Genomic DNA, 20,231 nt, shown 5'->3' with positions numbered 1-20,231 from the left:
TTTGAATCCAGACCTCCATGCAATGGGGATTTTAATTTACATTACCGTAACTATTCATTTTGTACACAGTATTCCCAACGCATTCCAGTGTGTACTGAACTAAGTTTTTCCACTGCAATATCTCACTCACTGACACATAGGATGTTTTTAACTGTTTATTGTATTTTTGCAGGTTTTTTTCCAAAGTTCTTCTAAATTCTTGGGAGGATAATCTCAAGGTGCAGTATATGGCATTGTAAGACATGTTTATGTGTGGGTTCATACCTGTTCGATCTGCTTAATCCAAACTTTCATGCAGCCTTCGATTTTTTCTATGGTTTCTGTGTTGTTGGCTGCAGCCATGTAGTCCGATGGGCCTTTCAGGACCCGTACGTCAAACATATCACACTCTTTCAAAGTAACCTGGAGACAGAACATGACGTTTTCTGTAATGGATGCAGTGTTGCATTGATGACTGTGCTGCAGGAATGTAGCAGTTACTAATGAGATCATGTTGACAAAAATCACAAGATAAAACGTTTGTGTCTGTGTTTCAATAAAAAATGATTTAGACAGTGAGCACCAACTGGCTCTTTGTTTTTCATGTCACATTGTCAATAAATTGAGCTTTATTTTGCTTGTAGCTGACCTTTTCTTGAAGACTCTCCTGTGCCCCCGCCAACACGGTCACAAAGTTTTCCAGTGATGATATGAAGTCCTGTTTAACTGCTTGGGCCTGTGGACTGGCCAGCTCTCCCCAGCCATGGTTCATCTTTGTCAGTGTTGGTATGAAAACCTCAGAGAGCAGCTGTTCCACACTTTTTAACAGACCCCCATCTGTGGTGTCCAGCATATTGAAACTGACATCCTAGAAATAAAGAGTTAAGCCCTACTTAATACTGACATGACACATTAACACTGAACCATTGTTTGACTTTTGGTAATTAATTCGTTACTCAGACGGGTGTAAAGCTACACCTGTACTGCACCAAATCGAGAGGTGTTTTTATGTTGTTTACATTATATTATACAACTAAATAACCGTGGCAAAATTACCAAAATAAAGTGCTGCCTTGAGTATGAGTTCAAATTTTCAATGACCAGGCTTGTAATTTAAAACACTTGAACCCAAATCCTCTTTTCCCATTAAAATGAATGACACCAATAGTAATCCGTTTCACAATTTCCCCCCCAAAACAACAAAAATGTTCCAGTGTCTTTTTTTAATGAGGTAAACTCGCACTCCATGCACTTACATACAGGAATGACATATTTAAAACATATGGAAAACAATTGGCTTTCATCGCACTGCATCAATTAAATGATCCACCTTCTGGTGTGGCCGCCTTGCCCACTTGGAATCAGTATAAGACAGACAGACAGATATGCTATTCATTGAGGTGTTATTATAAATCCACTGGAGCTTGAGGCAGTCCTTGCCCTCTTTGCAGCAGCCAATTAGATTGCAATGGGGTGTCCTCCCGAGAACTTGAGTGGGATTCATAATATCTCCTCTCCATGCTCATCAATATGCTAATATTAGTTGTTCCACATATACAATGTGGGTACACTTGGCTGCATTTGTGTTGTAGATGAACCATTTGCATTCAGTCAGTTGCTTAAAGGGTTAACACACTGCAATTTAGATGCTTATTAGCTTTAGCATTAAACTTTTTTAAGGTGTGATTTGTCTGTTTTCAATACACAAGGTTGAATTATCTTTGTTTCATGATTAGTTTGACAATAGACTTCACTTGGGCAACCCTAACCAAATCAAAAATCTTTTAACGCCTCACTCAGTGTTTATATTTTAAGGAATGAATACAATTCCCCCATTTCTTATCGAAAAAATTTGTAAAACTGGAGTAAAAGGAGCTCACTCTCAATTGGAAAGCACTCACATAATTCTTACAAATATGGTAGCATTTAAAAGAAAGATTTGATCAAGGTTGAAAAGATGTCCTCCCCCCGCAAAAAATTGTTGTGCTTAGATTTTCTGCAATTGTTGCGAATGGTCTTACTCTGTGTATGTTTTCAGAAGTGATCGCCTTTGAGGCGTTGGCTCTGGTGAAGAAGACGCATACGCCAGTCAGGGCCACATCCCTTCCATCAGTCACAAACACTTTATGCTTCTTGTTTTGACCAGGGGGCTGGGGCAATTGCAGGGAGGATGATGATGATGTTCCTGCAATTTTAAATGGACATATAATTCAGGAACATAACTGTTTTGAGGGAGTACGAATTAAGTCCGACTGGCGACCTCAGTTAAGCAGATTAAAATTCAGACGGCACAGTTCATAATATGCACCTCCATCCGCTGGTCCACTTTCCTGATAGTAAAACATGAGGTGTAGTAGCCCGTCAGCCACAAAGAACTGCTCTATGCGATCAAGCTAAAAGCGAAAACAAACAAACAAACAAAAAATTATTGTCTAAAGCATACACCTATACTGAAATGAGTTCCAGATTAATTTGATTATACTAAATTGAAGACAAAATTGATATGATGCAAACTGTGACATTGAATAAGAATCATTCATACCTGATCTCCCTCCAGCATGGCATCTTCTACATCACCCTTCTCCAGTCCCAGGCACGAAGCCACAATACTGAGCACATAGTCATGTCTTCCATCAAGTTGGGCACATTTGGCTTCACGCTCCTCCTTTAACTTTTGCTGATCAATAGATACAGACCATGTATTAATATAATATCACGGTTAAGGTAATGCACATTAGATAAGGGTTGGGCTTTTCTTCTCCTCGCTCAGGGCTTCACAATCTTAGGGTCAGTACCTGAAATGGGTCACGGGTCACTTGGCAGAGGACTTTTTGATTCATGTTTGTCATAAATCCTTATCAGCTGCATTTCTTGTATATACTGTATGTATCAATTCCCACCGAGACACCAAATTTCCCAGCTATTTTCCTCTGATACATGCATTCCAAACATTGCACCCCAAATTCGGCTGGCACTCCAACAGCTGTTTCCCCTTGACATTTAATGTATTTTCCGGACTACAAGCCGCTCCTTTTTTTCCCACGCTTTGAACCATGCAGCTTTTCAAGTGACGCTGTTCATTTATGAATTTTTAATGTACGCTTCAAACGAGGCCAGCCTGAAATGCGGAACTCTGAGTGAGGCGGCTGTGTAGGAGCATATATAGAGGATATGGTGGAGTGAAAATAATTATCTTGTGAGATGAGCAAAAGGGAACGAGTGCCATAAATACAGCCATCTCTGCTGTGCAACCCCTGTCTCTGTTGTTTATTTGGCGACAGACTCCTTTCATCGCTGGCAACTGACAAGAGGCACTAACAGTTAGCCAACAGGAGACAGCATTTCTGGTCATGGAGTGACATCCCCTCATGTGAAAAAAAAAAGTCATCACCAAATTGTCAGCGAGTGGTCACAACATAGTTTAAGCAACTCTCAAGTAAATACAATCTTGTTCAGTCACAATATACACAAGCACATGTTCACTGATCATAACGTCCCCAAAAATTATATTTACATTTACAGCTCTAAAATGCAAAATGAACATGTAAAAAGTACATTTCATTAGAGACATCTCTAAAAATTCAACTTTGTCATTCTCTGAAATTATTGGACGTAAACTTGCAGCATAGTATTTAAAAGAATGTTTTTTTTAACTAATGTATGACACACAAACACACACACACACATAAAAACAAAAGATGCACAATATTTTAAAATAAATACACCTTTAAATGTAAACAGAATAACCTGTCAAGTCACTGAATTTGAGTCAAAGTCAAGTCGAGTGTTTCAAAGGTTTTTGCCAACCAAGTTAGAAGTCAAAAAAATCAGCGACAAGTTGAATCGAGTCCAAGTTCTATAACTCGTGTCCACCATCTCTGCTTATTTGGCCAATAGTTTGTGGTTCTGGGAACTAACCAAGCGAGAGAAATTCGGAGCATCAGCCCAGCAGGAATTGGGGCTCCTTCAAATGTGTTGTTTTATTTTTAGTAATAACCTTTACAATATTAGAATGCTAGGGGGCAGTGTTGCCTTGAGGAAGGGGGTACATAGCACGGGTTTTGTGGAGTGTGTGGGGGGTGATCCTTCTGTGGGTTAAGATGGACGGTCGCAAAATAAAGAGTTCTACGACCATCATACAAGTGGAGTTATTATTCGGATTAACACTGGTAGCAGAGGATGGTTAGCAACTACAGAATCCCGCCACCTTTTGAAGAGGGAAAACCCTACGAGAGCTGGAAAAATGAAGTCGGAATTTGGACAAGAGTCACCGACTTGGAGAAGAAAAAGCAAGCCCTCGCGGTGGCTTTGGCGCTTTCAGGTAGGGCACGAGAGACAGCGATGGAAATTCCCGCTGATGACTTAAATCAGGACACGGGAATGGACACTTTATTCGGCAAACTTGATGGATTGTTCCTAAAAGAAGAAAAGGACAGAACGTATGAGGCTTACTCCAATTTGACCGGATTGTGAAAGACGTGAAGGGGTCCATGGCGGACTATATTATTGAATTTGAACAGCGATATTCACGTATGCGGAAATACAAAATGGAGCTGCCCAACGCTGTTTTAGCTTTCAAGCTGTTGGATACGGCGTGCCTGGATACGACAGACAGACAACTGGCTTTAACAGCATGCAGTGACTTAACATTCGCTAATATGAAGTCGGCGCTGAAGAGGATATTTGGCGCGAGCGCGAGTCCGGGGACGGAGGGCATCAAACAGGAAACAGTGTATGCTACGGAGCAGCGAAGAAAAAAGAACGGTGGCTGGCAAAAAAACCCTCGACAGAAAACCCCGCAGATCGGCACTAATCCGCTTGACAAGCATGGACGGCGATCGAAATGTGCAGTATGTCAAAGCACGTTTCATTGGGCAAAAGACTGCCCACACAAAAGTGAGAATGTAAGAATAACGGAGGATGATAAAACGGAAATTGATGAGTGTAATGTTACACTGCTCACCAAGGAATTGCCTACAGATGCAGAAATACTAATGACAGAATGTTTTGGCACTGCTATAATAGACACTGCTTGTACTAGAACAGTGTGTGGACAACAGTGGCTTGAACACTATCGTACAGTGTTGGGAAAGAACAGTGCAAATACTATGAGAGAGACAGAAAGGCCAAGTCACAGGCCATTTAAGTTTGGAGATGGAAAAGTGGTCTATTCGGTGAAAAGTGTGAAGATACCGGCTACAATTGGGCACACAAAATGTCACATAGAAACTGAAGTTGTACCTGTCGAAATTCCACTGCTTTTGAGCAAAGCATCACTGAAAAGAGCTGGAACTGTTTTGGACATGGAGCGTGACAGTGCAGTAATGTTCAAGCAGCCTGTTAAACTGGACTTTACTAGCTCTGGACATAACTGTGTTAGCATTTTGGCCAGTGACAATATAAATGACAACATGGAGCCCATATCAGCTACTGAAGATGAGATACTGACAATAACAGATGAAATGAAAACTGATGAAAAGATGAGAGTTTTAGTGAAGCTCCACAAGCAATTTGGACATGCCTCTGCTGAGAAGCTGCAAAGACTCTTAAGTAGTTCTGGCAGCAAGGACACTGGCTGTGTCACCTTGCTACATAAGGTAGTGAGTCAATGTGAGGTATGTAAGAAATATTGCCGTGTCAAACCAAAACCTGCTGTTGGCTTACCACTTGCATCAACATACAATGAAACTGTTGCTGTGGATTTGCATGAGCTCGAGCCAGGATTGTGGTACCTACATATTATTGACCAGTTCACTCGTTTCAGCGCAGGAAGTGTCCTGACTACCAAGAAGTCCTCTGAGATTGTGAAGCATTTTATTCATGACTGGATCAGTGTGCACGGCCCCCCTAAAAGACTGTTCAGTGACAATGGTGGGGAGTTCAACAATGAAGAAGTGAGAGACATGGCTGAGAATTTCAACATGGAAGTAAAGACAACAGCTGCCTACAGTCCTTGGAGTAATGGGCTGTTAGAACGACACAATCAAATGCTAACTGAGATTATAATGAAAGTAAAAACAAGCACTGGATGCGACTGGAGCACAGCTATGGATTGGGCTGTAATGGCAAAGAACTGCATGCAAAGTGTCCATGGCTACATTCCACATCAACTGGTATTCGGAGAGAACCCCAACTTACCCTCTGTGTTAATTGACAAAGCACCTGCTCTGGAAGGCACCACGAAAAGCGAATGGGTTGCAAAGCATATTTCAGCTTTGCATGCAGCGAGAAAGGCCTTTACTGAAGCGGAATGTTCAGAGAGAATACGGAGGGCACTCAAGAAATGGCTGCGTCACACAGATGAGAAGTATGAACTGGGTGACAAGGTTTACTACAAGCGGTTGGACTGTCCAGAATGGAAAGGGCCAGGGGTAGTCATTGGACAAGATGGTGCTGTTGTTTTTGTTCGACATGGAGGCACCTGCATTAGAGTTCATCACCTTAGACTAAACAAGGTTACTCAGGAACATGATGTTGACCCACAGACAACCTGTGATGAAGAGACCGACAGCAAGCAACGGTGTACCACTGAGGAGTTGGAGTTGGAAGAAGAAGGGCCTCTTGCTGAGTACACAGAGAATGATCCATTGCCAGCTGTGGCAGACACAAGGGCTGAAGGACAAGAGCATGACAGAAATACCAAATTGTAGACTGGTCAAATTGTAACATTCAAAACCACAGAAACAAGCGTTCAACAAACAGCAAAGGTTTTAGGACGTGCAGGGAAAGCAACCGGAAAATATAAAAATTGGTACAATCTGGAACTTCTTGAGCCTGCTGGAGTGGCTGGCACCAGCATATCCGCAGATGTGTCACAATTAGAGAATCTTCAAATTCAGGTGGATCAAAATGTATCGGACTTCAAAAGTGAGGATATATATGTGGCGAATGATGTATTATTTGATGACGCCAAAACAAGTGAAATACAGAATTGGAGACAAAATGATGTGTTTGAGGTAGTTGACGACAAGGGGCAGAGGTGCATATCCACCCGTTGGGTGTGCACTCTGAAAGAGACAGTGACTGGTGTGGTACCAAAAGCAAGACTGGTAGCAAGGGGATTTGAAGAGCTGCAAGTTGCAGAGCTACAAAAGGACTCGCCTACTTGTGCCTCAGAGTCACTGAGGCTTCTTGTAGCAGTGATTTGTCAAAAACAATGGACACTTCATTCGATGGACATAAAATCGGCATTCCTGCAGGGCATGGACCTATCCAGAGACATTTTTGTCAAGCCTCCTCCGGAAGCTAACTGTATGGGAAGACTTTGGAAATTAAAAAAAGTGTGTGTATGGTCTGGCAGATGCATCTCTGTATTGGTATAACAGAGTGAAGGATATAATGATCGGTGCGCGAGGTACTATATCCAAAGTTGACCCGGCAGTTTTCTACTGGTTGGACAATGAAAAAGAAGTAACTGGGGTTCTTGCTTGTCATGTTGATGATTCATTTGGGGTGGATCTCATATGTTTGAACTGACTGTCATGGTGCATCTCAAAGAGAAATTCAGTGTTGGTCGTGAAGCTCATGATAATTTTTCTTTTGTGGGTGTAGATTTTGTAACCTCTGACGACAGGGTAAAAATACACCAAGCCACATACATCGAGAATTTACAGACTATACATCTGACACCATCGCGAGCAGCTGAGCAAGCTTCACCTGTTACTGATGAGGAAAGAGATCAGCTATGGTCGAAAATAGGGCAATTTTTGTGGGTTGCAAGACAGAGCAGACCCAATGCCATGTTTAATGCCAGTAATCTGGCTGCAAATCTCAAATGTGCTACCATACAAACAATTCATGAAGCAAACAGAGTTGTGTCTAAGCTTAAGGCCAAATCAGTTGAGTTGAGCTTTAGACACCTCGGTAAAGATGATAGCCTTAAGTTGGTTGGATACACTGATGCGTCTTTTGCAAATCTCTCTGATGGGGGCACCCAAGGTGGGCACTTTGTTGTTTTGATGGGCGAAAGCGGCCGGTTTTCTCCCATCTCGTGGCAGTCAAAGAAAATTAAGAGAATTGTCAGGAGTACACGAGCAGGTGAGACATTGGCTATGGCTGAGGGAATTGACAATGCCATTTTTCTGTCAACATTATTCTCTGAGCTACATGCTGGTAGTACTAACCAACCTGTGCCGATCATTTGTGTCACCGATAATCATTCGCTTATGGAGGCATTGAAATCGACCAAGTCTGTTGCTGAGAAAAGGCTACGCTTGGAAATCAGTTCTATTAAAGAGCTGATCCAATCAAAAGGAGTCCAACGGGTACTATGGTCAAGTACCAAAGATCAATTGGCAGACTGTCTAACAAAAAAGGGAGCATCTCCGGCATTGTTACTCAAGGCTCTCTATGAAGGGCATTGGACAATTAAATGAACCGACACACTGTTCACTATACACATTATGCTTTCAAATGTAATGTTCAGTCCTGCTTTTTCGAGCAGTACATATTTTTTTTTGTTAAAGAAGAGACTGAGATTGTTGTTTTATTTTTAGTAATAACCTTTACAATATTAGAATGCTAGGGGGCAGTGTTGCCTTGAGGAAGGGGGTACATAGCACCGGTTTTGTGGAGTGTGTGGGGGGTGATCCTTCTGTGGGTTAAGGTGGACGGTCGCAAAATAAAGAGTTCTACGACCATCATACAAGTGGAGTTATTATTCGGATTAACACTGGTAGCAGAGGATGGTTAGCAACTACAGAATCCCGCCACCTTTTGAAGAGGGAAAACCCTACGAGAGCTGGAAAAATGAAGTCGGAATTTGGACAAGAGTCACCGACTTGGAGAAGAAAAAGCAAGCCCTCGCGGTGGCTTTGGCGCTTTCAGGTAGGGCACGAGAGACAGCGATGGAAATTCCCGCTGATGACTTAAATCAGGACACGGGAATGGACACTTTATTCGGCAAACTTGATGGATTGTTCCTAAAAGAAGAAAAGGACAGAACGTATGAGGCTTACTCCAATTTGACCGGATTGTGAAAGACGTGAAGGGGTCCATGGCGGACTATATTATTGAATTTGAACAGCGATATTCACGTATGCGGAAATACAAAATGGAGCTGCCCGACGCTGTTTTAGCTTTCAAGCTGTTGGATACGGCGTGCCTGGATACGACAGACAGACAACTGGCTTTAACAGCATGCAGTGACTTAACATTCGAGTTCTACGACCATCATACAAGTGGAGTTATTATTCGGATTAACAAAATGGTCCCCACATGCGGGAATGAAAAGGCAAAAGAGGGACATCCAAGGCACTCTCAGGATCATTCTGATCCCAGCAGTCCATGATATAAACATTTTATAAAAGTTGATTCAAATTAAATTATAGCTGGTCAAATAAATAACATTTCTCATGCAGTCGATCCCCCTTTGTTTACTGATGTATTTGCATGACTTTTGGCTTTTCCTTTCCTTTCAAAATACCTTTGGTCCGTTCGCTCTTTCTATTACTGCACTGCAGCTCACTCTCATTCTGAGAGAAAGTTAGAGGTCTGTCTTCATTTTCAGTAGGCTTGTGCATCATTGACCTCATCACAGAAAGGACCACATTGTTGGACCACATTGTTACATTCGTAAGTTAAGCATGTTGCCTGTGCCTTGGTTCCACTTACAAATATTTGAGGCATGCAGTGAGCTTCAGCTTTGGTTTAACAGATGTTTTATGCATCACAAGTATTAGATGTATCGGTTACTTGGGATCGGCAGTACTCGTTATGCTATCGGTCGAAAAAAAAAAAGTATTCGTGAACATCCCGGAAAGACAACTAAAACTAATTGCATTTAAACTGGAATTGGGAACTGCTCAAGAACAATTTGGGGAATCGAGCCTTACTAAGGACACTCCTCACAGATTTAGGTACTCTCTCACTTACAAGCAGGTCCTGCTTCATAAATTAGCGGTAATTTATTTTCCCGAAAATGATTGGAATTATTTTAATAAACCTGCGATAGATGAAATTGTGTTATCCCTGTGAGATGATCACTGGTTCGCAGTGAAGAATATTGAATGAAAATTCAATTGAAGGTCATGAGGGAACTCTTCTTTGCAAGACAAATCAACAAGTGGGTTTATCCCTCCGTTCTCATGTGAATAACCACCCCCTCCTCGCTTCAATAAGCACAGTTAAACCATAAAACAAAAAAGATCACCATTCAAGATTGGTGACTGGGAATGGCAGTGTTAAATAATATATAAAAAATAAATGCAAATAAAGCACAGCAGCCAGCCAAATTTGCTGCACCGAATGAAAACGACACCATGCACGACGCAATTGAGCTTATTCTCTGTCTGGTTTTACACCCACTCTCTGTTGCTACTACCTATTGTGTGAAAGGGCCAGTTTGTCCAAAGGCAAACAACACCACTACAATGTAGTGAAGTGAAGATTATTCAAACATTATTCAAACAAACAGTCGAGGTCACCACAGAATCAACTCATGCTTTATACAATACTCTGTATTGTGATGTGTATTTACTTAATTTACAAGAGGACAGAGCAACTGCCATTTTCACAACTATTCAATTTACCACAGATCATTTTTGGAGCTAAATTGTGGACAGAATAGATGCAATGTTCAAAAAGACCAAACGCGCGGCGATAGAGGACCGTGCCGTATCCTGTTGGACTATCTGTATGTTGCGGCTCCGAAACAAACAGAACTGTCGTGTTGGTTTTTAAAATATACACGTTATTAATTCGTGAAACACCCAAGAAAATACAGACACGTCTCTGTTGGACTATGCACTTTTTTAACTGCCGTCCAACTCGAGAGACGTTTAAGGGCCGCCTCTGAAAAAACGTAAATTAATGATAACCTCACTGACGCTCAGAAAAGCAAAAACAATGCAACAAAACAGAAAATCAAGTGAATAACATAAACAGTCTCCTACATGTAGGTGAGTGGCTTATTGTAGGCAAGTATTCCAACAAAACAACTCTCATCATAAGGTTACTGAAATAAAATTGTAAATCATTTTGAATGAATTTTTATCGATGGGAAAAAAAGGGGCACATCATCACTTTGTGACCAATGCTTACTTGATGACAGATTGACTGAAAAACACACCATTTGAATGCAATCCAAATAAATAGTTGCAAAACATTGATCCAATAGCTCCTAAGGAGGATTCCAAGACCAACCTCGCAACTTTCAGTAGACGTTTGAAACTCCAATATACATTCATGCCCCGAAGCGTGCACAGTGTCCTTGGTTGAATTAAATCGGTTTGAAAGTGAAATTAGCAAGACTTGGTAGAAATGTTGAAAAAAACTAAAAACAAGAATCTCTTTGGTACTTTTCTAAAAGATCCTGGTCACGTCTAAATGATAAATTAGACTGAGTGTTGTAATTGTAAATAAGTAAAATGTTAGAACATCTGTAACATTGAACATTTGGTCATAATGTAAATATCATATGATATGGAGGATTTATTGTGGAAAACATTGCTCCACGTTAACTCGGAGAAATGTGGCCAATTTTCACATTTTAAATCAGCCTTCTTTTGTAAAATCAAAAATTGTGAAATAAATACAGCCCAAAATGCATCATATCATTATTAGATTTTTATATCTATCTTTATTTTATAATGCATTTTTTCTACATATTAGTAAGTCTGCTTCAATTGTGTCCAATGCATAAATAATCTATTTAAATATCATGAATAATTACACCAGTCTCACTAAGACCGGATTTACACTGCATGGTTCAAAAGATACAGTTCAGACTTTTTGCTTCCATGTGGCACAGTTTGAATATTCGCCACACTGCAGGGAATCAAAACATTTGAAATCAGAACTCTATACTTTTTAGTTTTGTATGTATTGTTATTGGTACTTCTGTGTTATTGCTGCTGGATGTTGTTGAGAAGTGTTTAGTTATTTTGCGCTTGCACTTTGTTCCCTAAATGTAAACCCAGTCAGAAAGGAAAACTGTCACTGGAAATGTAAATAATCAGTCAAAAAAAAAGTGGTCACTTCAGCGCCCAGTGTAAATCCAGCCAAAGTCTCAAATGATTTTTTACCATTATCTTTTATGAACAGATTCTGCATTCTTGACTGCAAAATATTTGCGTTTGACCGAAGAAGCCAAGCTGTCTGAAACTTCAGAGCACTTGGGTCGCCTTACCTCATTTTGATATTCTGAATGTCGCATCATTGTTGCCCTTTCACACTGATATTTCTTTTCAAGTCAGTCTTCCCTCTTAATTGGGTTCGTTTCTCATGACATCTGAGAATTAGAGCAGCCAACAAAGACAAGACAGAACGAGCAGCTGTGTGAGCAATCAGCTGTCTTATTTGCCATGTGAGAATGGTTGCTCCCCTGAAATTAGCCGTGTTGCTCGTACATGAAGACTGTGAACAGGATAATGTGGTGTAGGATGACCAGCTGTCGACTAGGTAATTATCATGGCCCTACTCTCACCTTACACATCTAACACAACAGAGTAGGAAGGACAGGGGAAGGGATGCGGCGCTGTGGGGGTGGAAATGAAAGCCAGTCAAACGCTGAAGAGACCTTCATTATTGTATGCACTAACACAGTATTGTAGAAAAAATAAGTGATACTCTGCTTACAGAGGCATCAAACAATCACGATTATCAGGGCATACAAGTGGCTATTAACTCATTCAGTACCAGCCAATTGTGGACCAAGTCTGAAAAGACGTTTAAAAACGTCATTGGGAGTGAATGAGTTAAACTTGGCCTTGATTTACTTTAATTAATAATTACACACACATTGGTGCCCAAAAATGAATCGACATACTTTAATTTATCTCATGGAAAATTGCTTAAATATTTCAGAATTCTTTGGACAGTGACAGCAGTATCACCACCACACTGGATTTCAAATTAAACAACCAAGATGTAAATGACCTGTGTCAACTTTGAACAGTAATTCAAGAGGCTTGCATAAAAATATGGTGCTGACCATTTAGCAACTACAGGCCTTTAATGCAGACCACCGCCATTGTCAGGAGCTCAAAAGGGACAAATGACTCACAATATTAGCCAGGTGTGATTCATTCTCCAGTTAGTTCAAGACAGAAAAATCAAGTGTCCCTCAGTGTGATGGTGAACGCGGATGGTCATTCGTCCAGCATGCCCGCGACCCTTGTAGGGATATGCAGTTCAGATATTTGATGGATGGACATGTGTTGGTTTATGTTAAGTCAAAAATGCTGTCTTTTTTTTTAAAGATTTTTTTTTCCTTAAACATTACAGTGAAAAATGTTCTTCCAATAAAGTAGTGGCAAAACCATTTGCAACCGTTTTTTATGTCAAGCAGGGGACGGGATGGTGGCCAACCAGTTAGCACGTCCGCCTCACAGTGCAGGGTTCGTTTCCGGCTCTGGACTTCCTGTGTGGAGTTTGCATGTTCTCCCCGTGTTTGTGTGGGTTTTCTCTGGGTACTCCAGTTTTCCCACATTCCAAAAGCATGCATGGCAGGCTGATTGAACACTCTAAATTGTCCCTAGCTGTGATTGTGAGCACGAATTGTCGTTTGTCTATAGGTGCCCTGCAATTGGCTGGCAACCAGTTCAGGGTGTACTCAGCCTACTGCCCGAAGACAGCTGGGATAGGCTCCAGCCCGCGACCCTCGTGAAGATAAGAGGATTAGAAAATTGATGGATAGCTTAATCTAACTTGATTTCTTAAAAATCAAGAAAGCATTTTTTTTTTAAAAAAATCAGTTTACAGTAAAACTTGACATTGACATCTCTGAAGATGGAGCTGCCAATAGGATATGACTAGGATGTGATTGGGGTGTAGGAATTTTGCGCCCTGCCTTGGTTTCTTTCTCTTGCATCGCAAAGTAAGCTATTGCGCAAACTTTTAAATAAGAGCTAATGAGTAAAAATTTCAGCACTCCAGAGCAGATCTTAGATTATTTTAAAAAAAAAAACAACAGAGAGGGAACAACCTTCGTCATCATTACCAATATATTTATCCTGCTCATCCAAAAATGGAGTTGTCATTGACAGTGTACGCGTTGTCACTGTCAGAAATCTTCTGCGTCCAAATAAAATTATACCCTCAAAAAAATCCACACGCACGCACGCATGCACACACACGCACACACACACACACACACACCCACACCAATACACACACCCACACGCACCCACACCGATTGATGATAAATTCAATGTTTTCATTGTGACAACCAGCAAATGTGTGGCACATCTCTTCACATGGCTCCAACTGAGGGATTTGAATTGAACAAAAAAAAAAAAAACTCATTGCCAGCCTTTGCATTTGAAAGCAGTTATTTCTTCAATTATTCAATACACTATGACTAATTTTCTACATCAAACTGTCAGCTTGTGAGCTGCTGTGAAACAGGAGACTGACTGTGAATTATACATGTGATGAGCTCTAAAAGAAAGAGAGCCACAGAAAGAGGCTTCCCACTCTGATACAGGCAGTGAGATTTGAGTGTGTGTGTGTGCGCGTGAGTGTGTGTGAATGTGCGTGTGTGCGCGTTTGATTGTTTTAGTTCACAATTTAGTACCATATTCTTACTGGTCACAATATGAGGTACACTTGCACAATCTCCCTTACAAGAGTGGCATTAAACATCTTCCTTCATGAAGGACATGCTGCAGTGCTTGGTCAATTAACAACGTCACAGAGGTTAACTTCCCAATATGTTTATTTTTGCGTTTGTACAATTTCAATGGTTTCAGCACTTCATTATACTGAGGTCTTTCGAATTCATGTAAAAAAAGGGGCGATGACTGAACAGAACAGCTGTCAAAATGAAGGGTGGGCTTAATTAGGGGGCTGGGAATAATATGAATGAAAACAAGACTTAAGGTACCGGTAATCAATTAATGATATAGATTTTCAACATCTACTTTTTTCAGAAAGGACCTGTCACTCATATAACTGTCAACCCAAGGGGAATAACAGCCAAATGCTTCTGAACTCATTTAATTGCGCTTCCCAGTACAGATGGACAATGACCAGAAGCATACAGTGAAAGAAACAAAAGGTTTTTGTGAGGCAAAGTAGTGGAATGTTATGCAATGGCTGTGTCAATGCCCTGACCTGAATCCAAAGACTTGCAAAAAAAAAAAAAAGGTGTGATGGTGCATCACTACGTTTGAAAAGGAGCCTCTGGTTATGTTTACTATATATGTTCCGTATTTCAGGCTGTAACTGACTGCAAAGGATTTGTAACCAAGTCTCAATAAGTGAAAGTTTAATTTCAGAATTGTAATTTGTCCCATTACTTTTGGTCCCTTAAAAATTGGAAGGCATACACACAAACTTGCAATTCCAACACCGTCCACCTGCTTTGGATGTAAATACTGTCCTCTCAAAGGAATGCTGTAAACCTGCAGGCAAAACACATCTTACTTGTTTTATTTCAAATTCATTATGATGGTGTTCAGATGCAAAAAGATTTGCCAATATTTTTGAACCTGGTGATATTTCAACCTTTAAATTAATCCTAGGCTTGAATTGTAACTGGCATGAAATGACTCCCAAAGAAACTAAAATCAACACCACAGACCTAAGACATAATTAATGCAACCGATAAATACAATAATCCAGAAACATGGCACCTCAAAAAGACATTTTAAGATCGGGTCAATGGTAACTGATATGGGATGAGAGGGTGTTGCTCAGGATCCACTGGTGAAAGGACACTTTGATCCTCTCCTCTTTCATCTATAACTGCTTCAGACAACAAAGTGTATGCAGATTAGTGGTGAAGATTGCACGACTGTTTGTGTCCTATGTGTTGTGTTGTGTTATTTTTGTTATTTTGACTTCAAAATGGCGCCGCGAGAGTGGCTGCCTTTCCAGCAGCTCCTATATTTTGTTGTTCTACTTCTTCCTTTCATAACTTTGCTGCTGTGAATTGGGAATTTCTCCATTGCGAGACTAATAAAGGTTTTCTTATCTTATCTTATCCATATTCTAGTTCATCCAAACGTCTTTGACGATAAAGCCTTCAATATTTTCTACAGCACCCCCACCAAACCAGGCATACATTAATTTGGCGTTCGCACAGACAAGAGAGTGCCCCGATTTTTCTCTCACAAAGTTGGAAGCATACACCTGTCCAAAATGCAAGAGGAATGATTTTGATATAGTCGAACCAATTAGAACCAAGTTGATCAAAATGTGTAGTTTCTACTTTTAAAACGTCAATATGAATTCATCCCAATGACCATCGGTTTTTGGTAACTACAGTAGAGCGTTAACACACTGCTCTCTAGTGGACTAACGATCTCAGTGCACCCAGGTACGATTATTAATCACTGCTGGGATGCCAAAGTGAAACGTCGCAGTGATATTCAAAACGAGTATAAAAAATCTCAGAGATAGATGCAATGAAGAGTGTGAATAGGGAAAAACATACTCACCCAGAAGTATAATTATACAAATAGTCCAAAAGCAAAGTAACCTACTGAAAGTAACCTATACGACAAAATGAGAATATTTAGAAAATGTGCATAAAGTATTTTGTATTATTTTAACCCTTCTAGCATCCTTGTTTTATGAATTCTGTACATATTAAAAAACACACACATAATCATATGTGATTAAAATTTACCACGTGAAAAGAACATTTTAAATATATCAATGTGTGCCGTATCATGTACCGTAGCGCAGTTGCATACGGTACGGAAGCTCATGAGTAAATTACTGCCGAGGTACTTGAAAGCGATTTATGTGTTTTGTAGATGAAAGGGAAGCAATTAACCAGAACATGCATGTCCCGTGTTTGCATTACATATACAAAAACCTCATATACAGGAGTTGCAATTGAGTGTTTCAATGAACTCGTGTAATCAGTACACGTACTAGCCAAGACCCGAGAGCAATGGATATACAGTAATCTGTAAACTGTAGAGTCATTTAAAAAAGGCGATTTCTTCACCTACACGGATCTTTTCAACATTGAAATAAATCCTGCACTCGGAACAAATTTATTGGAATTAATGTGCTCATACCTGCAGTTCATTGAGGGATTCCGCGGGCCCAGTTGACTGGCTGCTTCGGTTCCTGTAGCTGACTTTAACGACACGAGACGTGGACGCCATGCCCTCCACAGTCCCCCTTTTAATCAATTCCAATCGATTTCGTCAACAAATGTGTTGATTTGGCCACCGTTTTTTCAAAATTACTCAAGATTTGATGCTACTGCTTCTGCGTTTAGTGGCCATCGTGTTGTTGTTTTGGTTACCAAGGTAACGCAGGCAAGTGGGGGAGGCAGAATGTCAAGAATCTGTCCGAGCAGAGATTCAAAAAAGGGAGACAAAAAAACCTGCAGGTGAATGAAACTTTTATAGAGCATGAAGAATTGATTGTAGTTTGGAGCGCTTTATAACTACGCTGCATCATGAATTGTTTAATAAAAATTAGAAGAAAACATACTTTCATGGGGTATAGAGGACAAACGGAGGTGTGTTTGGGAGTGATGCTGATTAGGTATTGAGGGAGTGAGGTTCATTATTTGGTCGTCAATTGTCCATGTTTTGGATTTGTTATTGTTTGGTTCCTTTGTCAAATTATGATTATGAATATATAGATATTAATGATCATGTCTATGGTAATTCTTCTACTTACCTGGATTCCCAATTCTTTGTAAACATGGAAAACTCATTAGTGTTTGTCTGTTATCCATTCTGTATTGTTTTGATTGCATACTCAAAACAAACATCAAAATAAAACAGTTAGTCCCAGTTCATGAAGGCCTCTCGAAAAACTAAAGTGAATACATCTTTACTTCATTTTTTTAAACCAGATGTGCAAATAATTCTTCTAAATGATTTGTTTGTGTGGATTTGAAATCTGCCCTTGTTTTTTTCTATTGGCACGGCAGGTTTTAATATTAATAATCATCATTATCGTCATCATAGTATGTAGTAGTCATTTATTCATTGGGATGCTGGATCCTATCCCAGCTGTCTTTGGGCAGTAGGCGGGAGGTCACCCTGAACTGGTCGCCAACCAATCACAGGGCACACAGAGACGAACAACCATCCGCGCTCACACTCACACCTTGGGACAATGTAGAGTGTTCAATCGTGCATGTTTTTGGAATGTGGGAGGAAACCAGAGTACCCAGAGAAAACCAACGCAGGCCCGGAGCTGAGATTGAACTGGTACCGCTGCCCTGTGAGGTTGACACGCTAACCACTGGGCCACTGGGCCGCCCATAGTCATTTATATTTATGAATTACAGGTTTGGTTCTGCAACAGCAATATATTTTCCTACAACGTCATAGCTGTAAATGACGCATGGTAAAATCCGTATTGCTGAAGCTATGGTCAAACTTAAAAACAAACAAAAAATGAAACTATCTAAAAATCCAGAAGAACAAAAAATAGATTTTTGGAATCAGTGTCAAAATACGTTTGGAGGCATATGTCATCTCCGATTAGAATTTGCTGTTATGCAAATGCACATTTATAGAAATTAAAATATGGGTATGCTGAATAAATTCTCCAGGTCAGTGTCTTAATTGAAACAATACATATTTAAATGAATTGATGTAGCAACCTCCTGAAGCAGAACAAGTTTATTATAATGTCAAATGTATTTACTTTTTGAACGTTGAATGGTTGTTCCACTTCGAACAACCAAGTACTCAGGACCGCTTCTAGGTGGCAGCAGCGCACTTTCCCGCATCGCCAAGGTCCAAGGAAGATTCATCAGGAAGCGGAGAACAGGATTACAATTGTGGGCCAAGTGACCTCATCGTGTAGCATCGCCTTCCTCCATGCCCGCAGATATCAACAGGAACGTTTCGTTTATGATGCAATAAATGTTTTAACCAGAAAAAAAAAATCCTCACCGCTCTGCTCGTGACTCAAAGACCCGACACGCCTACGTGGGACACGAGCAGCACTGTCAATGAGCTCATCATGTGGGTTTCCTCTGGTGCGAAAAGCCAGAAGAATGACACTCCCTCACGGCCCGCATCAGCACCGCAGTGACGTGGGAGAGGGGGATAAATTCAATGTGGTGCACAATGCACCAACCCCACCTCCTACAGAAACGGAATCCCAGGATATCCCACCCTCAGTCGTTTCCAATCCTCCTCCCCTATTTTTTTTTAAACCTCCACCTTATTTCACGACAGTATCACCCCTCCCTTCTCCTTCCTCCAATCAACTCGGGAGCGCCGCCGCTCGGTCGTGAGGATTTCTCCCTTCTCGGTCAAAATGGAGGAGGTCTTTGGCTTAATGAGGGGAGCGCTGATTCTACGGTCGGATCTGCTGCGATGAAAGGTTCCAGCTTGCTTGTGTGACAAGAGCCGACGCCGAATCGCTCCGGTTTGTGGATTGAGGGGCCGTTTGCGCACGAGACAGTGCAGCCATGAGCGCAGCGGAGGGGCTTGATGAGGCTGCAAAGGACGCTCCAGACGTAGCGGCGTTTTTCAAATCCGGTAAGTCAGGAAGGGGCGAGTCTGCTTCCAAGCGGGGGGAGTAACTGCACGACTGTCGGTGTGCTCACCACTGGGCTGTGTCGGTGTTGCAGAGCCTCATAACGATTAAAAAAAAAAAAAAGGTTGTGCGTACTGTTCCCATTGATCGCATTTGAGTCCACCGGCTTGTCATGCTGCAGATCACAACCATGAATGATACCGGTACATTAAACGTGCGTGATCAGGAGCTGCGTGACCCTCTTGGAGGTATTGGCTGCACCTATATCCAAACCGGACACGTTATCATCAATATAGGACGAAGATCTGGCAAAAATGATTATTTCATCCTATGGGACAGTCATGCCTGAATGGGCAATGCAATGCATCGCACTGGGGCCTTTCTGACGCCATGGCATCATCGTCACAACAAATAAGAATAGCCAAGCCCTCTGTAACAATGCATCCAAAACGTAAACACGTTTTATGGGGCGTCCATTGGACTGAATGATTGGACGTCATTCACGCCAGTGTTGTTGTGATGGTACTTGAAAGACGAGAGCAATAATCTTCTGATTTGTACTTGTGCGTGCGTGGTGTCGTTTCATGACATCCTCTACTGAATATGTGCATCGTGCTTAAGACTAACTGTCCCACAACATTAGGTACTCCTGCACATCCAAAATTCAAGACCAGAGCGGTATCAAAAGGCCTCTCTTGAGAAGAGTGACACCTTTTAGAGAGCCAAACTATTTTAATTTGAATAACGCTTTGTTATAAAGTGTGGCAGTGTTGTACAACGCATCACATCACAAGATGTTTTCATGCCAAGGCAACCAACATAGGGACACCTCTTAAATT

General features: G+C 41.0%; 2 protein-coding genes across 2 annotated transcripts in view; one reads left to right on the top strand and one right to left on the bottom strand.

Annotated features, from left to right (window-relative positions):
• dnah5 (dynein, axonemal, heavy chain 5) overlaps positions 1 to 17,042 on the bottom strand; it is a 98,540-nt gene extending 81,498 nt beyond the window's left edge. The window contains exons 1-6 of the mRNA XM_086113424.1: positions 16,953 to 17,042; positions 2,522 to 2,656; positions 2,288 to 2,372; positions 2,001 to 2,164; positions 629 to 847; positions 265 to 402 (exon numbers count right to left, since the gene is read on the bottom strand). Coding sequence (XP_085969550.1) covers positions 265 to 402; positions 629 to 847; positions 2,001 to 2,164; positions 2,288 to 2,372; positions 2,522 to 2,656; positions 16,953 to 17,042 — 831 coding nt within the window. The remainder of the gene's footprint in view (positions 1 to 264; positions 403 to 628; positions 848 to 2,000; positions 2,165 to 2,287; positions 2,373 to 2,521; positions 2,657 to 16,952) is intronic.
• Positions 17,043 to 19,075: 2,033 nt separating this feature from the next.
• Positions 19,076 to 20,231, top strand: part of triob (trio Rho guanine nucleotide exchange factor b) — a 100,179-nt gene continuing 99,023 nt past the window's right edge. Inside the window, exon 1 of the mRNA XM_086114467.1 lies at positions 19,076 to 19,394. Within this exon, the coding sequence (XP_085970593.1) occupies positions 19,325 to 19,394 (70 nt within the window). The 5' untranslated portion in view covers positions 19,076 to 19,324. The remainder of the gene's footprint in view (positions 19,395 to 20,231) is intronic.

The sequence above is a fragment of the Hippocampus guttulatus genome, chromosome 6 (assembly GCF_054856545.1).
Source record: "Hippocampus guttulatus isolate MCC_2025c chromosome 6, RoL_Hgut_1.0, whole genome shotgun sequence".
Lineage (NCBI taxonomy): Eukaryota > Metazoa > Chordata > Actinopteri > Syngnathiformes > Syngnathidae > Hippocampus > Hippocampus guttulatus.
This window is presented reverse-complemented; position numbering and strand designations above follow the sequence as displayed.